General features: G+C 30.9%; 1 protein-coding gene across 2 annotated transcripts in view; it reads right to left on the reverse strand.

The window, feature by feature from the left end:
• Positions 1-5502, reverse strand: part of LOC106471556 (leucine-rich repeat-containing protein 14-like) — a 60070-nt gene extending 54568 nt beyond the window's left edge. The window contains exons 1-2 of one of the 2 annotated variants that reach the window (XM_013932160.2): positions 4922-5502; positions 2687-2935 (exon numbers count right to left, since the gene is read on the reverse strand). In XM_013932160.2, coding sequence (XP_013787614.1) covers positions 2687-2935; positions 4922-5207 — 535 coding nt within the window. In that variant the 5' untranslated portion in view covers positions 5208-5502. Of the gene's footprint in view, positions 1-2686; positions 2936-4917 lie in introns of both variants that reach the window. The other variant, XM_022400171.1, reaches the window with a different exon arrangement.
• Between the last annotated feature and the right edge of the window lie 395 nt (positions 5503-5897).

The following is a 5897-nucleotide window of genomic DNA, read 5'->3' on the forward strand; positions in this document are numbered from 1 at the left end:
CAAAACAATTTGTTTTATAGCAAAGTCACATTGGTGTATCTGTAATCATAATTTTTTGATCCACTGTTTTTATAACAATCTAATACCTTTGTACTCACCATGAAATCACACCAATATATTCAATATTCTCATGCCAAAATACTACATTCTGAATCAGTGCCAATGTCGACATCATGAACCCATGCCACTAAATACACCATGAATTGAGCTACTAAACATAGTATAAATCATACCAATGCATTCACTGTTCTCAATACGATGTAATGGAACTGTAACTAATCTGCTCAAAACAACCTACCTACAACAAACTATTGTAAAAACATCAGTAAGAACAATGTTACCTTTATCCCCCCACAAACTCACTTCACTGTACTCATAGTTTTCTTGCAGAACAATACTCACATTGAAGTAATAGCTGTATATCTGTATTCATACTGTACCATAAATGTATCCACAATAAACAAATTCTACTTTCTAATATGTACTTATGGTATAAAAATCATCTTAAAGTAATACATGTACGCGTACCTTGAATTCACACTACTGTACTCGTTAAGAAGCCATACTAGTGTATACATTATGATAAAATCACACTTATTCTGTATCTATTATCAACTTGAAACTATGTGAGTGTATTAACTAAGATCCCATAGCACAGTTTCCACCATAAATGTATGCTCGTATCCATCACCAAACTATGTCAGTTTATAAACTAAGATCTCACAGTAATGCTTCCACCATAAATGTATGCTTGTATCCACCATGAAACTATGTCAGTTTTATCAACTAAGATCTCACAGCAATGCCTCCACCATAAATGTCTGCTCGTATCCATCACCAAGCTATGTCAGTTTATCAACAAAGATCTCACATTAATGCTTCCACTATAAACTTGTGCTCACATCTACCATGAAACTATGTCAGTTTATTAACTAAAATTTCATAGCACTGCTTCCACCATAAACTTATGCTTGTATACACCATGAAACTATGTCAGTTTTATCAATTAAGATCTCACAGCACTGCTTCCACCATAAACTTATGCTCGTATCCATCACCAAACTACAAGCAGTGCTGTGAGATCTTAGTTGATAAAACTGACCCACCATAAACTTATGCTCGTATCCATCACCAAACTATGTCAGTTTTATCAACTAAGATCTCACAGCACTGCTTCCATCATAAGCTTAGAATGAAATTAATATGACCTCATAATAAACAATTTCTATGAACTCACTCTATTGTACCCACTGTGATGTCGTTCCACTATAACTATCATGAAGTAATGACAAAATCAAAAATCAGTGGAGGTCCTCAGTAATAAGTTACTAAAAAGTTTTGTTCAAAAAACATTCAGTTCTTAGTAACTGATGGCTAAAATTGTTCCTGTCCTTAATGTTGTGAATCCTGACTACCTTATTAGTTCTTGAGCATGTGATGGTACTTGTGCTCTTCTTCAGAACCATCTAGTTCATGTTTGGCTTCTTTGGGTAAATTCAGCAGATGTAATTTAATACATACTGAAACATGTTTGCTACAGTGCTTGTAAGCTCAAACCTGTGTGTTATCAAGCATATTTCAGTTCATTACAGATCTGTCAATAGCATTTATTCACAATAAACATACCATAGCTGTGTTGTGTTTCACACTAATATCTTTTCATTCAGTTAATCTTTACTTCAGAGTACTTCCCTATGCAAAAAAACAAAAGCAAAACAGACATTGCTGTACAAAGTTATTTATCTTGTTAATAAACAATACTGGAGTGTTTATTTGGCTAAAAACCATACTGTATTTTTCAAATAAGTGGTGCTCAAGTTACTGCGTGTGCAATGTAGTATCAACATTTTTTATGCTTTTGTAAGCCAAAAAATTAAAAACTATTTTGATGTATTAGAATAATAATTTGAGCACTTGTTTTTTTACAACCCCAAATATAAAAACATCACTTATAGATCACGTTTCACAAGTTACCTGTGGATAACAGTACAAAATGACAGAATTTTATTGAAATTAAGAAAAGTGGAATGTACCAATATCACCATTGTGTATATTCAATGATAACAAATATTATAAAAAAAATAATTGTTAGTAATATATGGTAATTGAAATAGTAGTTAGGAAAGCTGAGCTTAAACAACGAATAATTAGGGTTAATATTTAATATATGCTGCTAAATAGGCATAAAAATCTTTCTAGGATCCTTTGTTTTGAATAATAAACAATTTCTATTAAGTAGTTAACTCCGATGATTTCTTAAAAGAAGAATGTTTAGATATCACTAAATAACTTAGGCATAACTGAACCAAAGAAAGGAAAATCTACACATAGGTCACCTAACTTCATTATCATGATGTTCAGAACCTCCCTGTTGGAAATACTTGTCATTAGTAGCTATTCTTGGACCCCATTAAAAATGATAATTTCAAGATTTGTAATGTTATTGTACTCACCTTCATATTATGCCATTATAACTACTATGGAATTGTATTATTATATTCACTTTACTCTGCCAACATAAAATTTCTACCAAATTCAAAAATGTAAATCTTCAAGATTTTATTTACATATTTCTTAAAATATTTATATGCATTTCAATACAATATAACTTTTTCTTTTTATTATTATATTTTGTTAAAAAAAGCTCATTTTCCTTAAACTTTAAGTCTTACACTTGCATATATACCTGTAGGAAAGCAGCGAAGATCAAGCATCTTTAATTTTCCCACAGAAAGAATATCTGGATGTTCAATGATGCACATCAGGCTTCTAACAAGGCTGGTGGTACAAAGTATTGCATGCTGTATTTGTGATCGGTAAACCAAGTCATCATAGAGAACAGAAGATGTGCAAAAGAGTTGAGGAAGAAGTGTTCTCAATGTCAGTGAAACAGCTGGCCATACTTGCAGTAAGACATTTACAGACCGATCTCTTTCTAGAAAAGACAGGCCATATTGATTTAGGTATGAAAACTGAACTGTTTAATGTTATACAAGAAATAAAATACATGTTAAATGTCTACTTTATTTTGAAAAAAGTGCATTAAACATAAAACTTTCAAAATCTTAAGATATAAACATCTAAACTGTTTCTAAAGGAAATTTATATATTTATATTTTGAGGATTTTATGTCCTTAGCAGCAACAAATGGTTTTGATATGGTGATGAAATACAAAAATATAGTTTTTAATAAAATGTTGGAAATTTTCAAGTTCCCACCCAAACTTATCCTGGTATTTTTTAGCCCCCCCCCACTTCCAACTTTTCTTTGGAGCACCCTAGACAGAAATGCATAACTGATCTTATACTAGTGTTATTCAAGAACTTGATCCACAATGGCATCCAAGTTTCTATTATCTTGGTTGAATAACAAAAAATAGTTACATAATATAAAGAAAACCTATTTTAAGTGTAATATTTTATATCATTTACATCATGTTTACTATGGATGAAACCCAATTTACATAAGATTTCAGTAATACTATAGCCACCATGTTGTTGCTCACATCCACAAATGGCATAGATACATAACTGCAACTCATTATAAAAGCCATATAAGTAGGTAGGAGTGAAATTCTTCTGGTACACACCAGTACTCAGTACCACGACTTCGTCTGCATTTCGTCCAACCTGCATGCCTTTCATCATACTTGAGAAAAGCAGACACAACATGACTCACAGAATATTAAAAAAAAACATTAAATATTCTTCAAATGAATCAATAAATAGCCTAACAACATTAGTTCTTGCTGGCAACAAAAGCATGAAGATAAGTTCTGTAGTACCTTCGTTGTCAATAATTATTAACCCAAATGGATACTTTCATCTGGTTGTGTAACTTGTATGATTTGGTCAAAATGATGAATTTTACTCGCTGATGTGCTGCAAGCAGTATTCACCCATGACACTAGGATGTACAATGTTTATTTGTCTTTCAATGGAATAGGAAGCAAAAAAAAAAAGAATATCAGAGGTAAGTTTAGAATTATGGAATTTTTAATTTAGTGTCCTGTTCAATATATACATTTGTTTCTTTAAATCCATCAAAACAACAGTTTTATGTATTTTTCTTTTTAGTATACAACGTTATAAATTATGCACATGAGCAAAATCCTTTGTTATATGCTTATATGAGTATCCGCACTTTTTTATTAAGAATTTCATCTTTGCTTGTATGCATTTGAAACTTGGCATTCACAAAGATTACAATTAGATTTCCGAGAAAATCTTATACTTCAATGTATACCATGTTCTCCTCATTAGTAGACATGGAAACATCTGAATATTGTAAGAGCAATTAATAAGTATAGATGGCTCAAGGATCATTTATATGAATGGTCACATTATGGTGGACAGAAAATTTAACAATAAAAATCACAAATCTCTGGCAGTTTATGTTGGCTCTAACTTAAAGATTCCACTGAGAACTGAAAGTGTCCTAATCACACTCTGAAAATACAGAAAATCAACACTGTACCAAGTCCTGAAAGATATTTTTTGAGCATGTTCTCTGAAGCTGACCTATAAGTTAAAATATGTTGAATACCCAAAATATTACACATAATGATTTATACTTAACCATCCAGGAGTTTTTGGCTTCAATTTTCTGATTTAAAAAATTAGCTTGCTCTATTTGTAATTAACACAAAAGATTTTAAATTTTTTGTTTCAAGCAATTAGTTCTTCTTTAATGTTGAAACTTTTTTTTCACATTGATCAGGTCTTAGCCCATTACAAGTTGTTATTACAATCAGGGCAAAATTATTATTCATACCTATGATGTTTATATTTTCACAGCTTAGCTGAAATTAAAACTATTATTACAAGTTTAATTGAAACACTTGTATTGTAAGTTGTAATGGTATTCATTTCAGCTGTTTAAACTTTAAATTTAATATACAGATGAATTGTTTACACTTACTTTTCTCTAAAGCTTTTTTCATCATATGATAGTGAAGTTCAGAGGGCAACAGGGATGAGGCATATTTAGCAAGTAAAGCATCAGAAACTAACACCTTACAACAACATTCTTTTAACGTAGGAAAACTTTCAAAGCTGAGAATTGATAGATCAGTTTTTCTGACAGTGACATCCGTCTGGTTGGGAATTGTGGGATCCTCAGCATCATAATTTCTATACTGTATTCTAAAAAGTGCCCCCTTCCACCTAAATGGTGCTGAAAAATCGCCGATATTAGTATTCGTCATTTCAGACACACTGAACAGCACACTTCAAATTAATTTATAATTATAATAACCTGCACAGTTTACTGAGTAACTTATGTTCAAATTCAACTTCAAACTCAGTGGTCAGTAGATTTAGCTTCAAGTTTCAATGATCGAATATAAATTATAACTGAAGGTACTAAAAATATATTCATAATATATCGAAAAGTAATCACGTGTTTACAACATCCTTCTCTTTCAAACACTTATTCATTTTGACTTTTAAATAGTTTCCGAAACAATTATTCGCTAGAACTGCAATGTATAAACATTTTAGTTTCTGCACCCCCTATGTTAATCTGAAATTTTCGAACAACTCGAAAAAATATAAATAAAAACGCAATACAGATAGCAATATGTTGTAACTAAAACACGTTTCTTAGTCTAATATAACATAAAACTACTATTTTACTTTTTATTTTTTACATTAACCATATCTTAGCTAACCATTAGTTGTCATAAGCATGGCAAAATTATTATTCAAATATTTAGAAACATTAAACAAAAAGAATGAGAAAATTTGCATAAACTAATAGCGCATAAACTCTTAAAAATTAGTTAATATTCCTCTAATTCAAGTTCCTATGGAAAACGGTGCTGATTTATATTTCGATGGTAGATCAAACAGTTGGTTTGTTTATTGAATTTCGCAGGAAGCTACTCGAAGGTTAT

Source organism: Limulus polyphemus, unplaced genomic scaffold (genome assembly GCF_000517525.1).
Source record: "Limulus polyphemus unplaced genomic scaffold, Limulus_polyphemus-2.1.2 Scaffold4697, whole genome shotgun sequence".
Classification (NCBI taxonomy): Eukaryota; Metazoa; Arthropoda; class Merostomata; order Xiphosura; family Limulidae; genus Limulus; species Limulus polyphemus.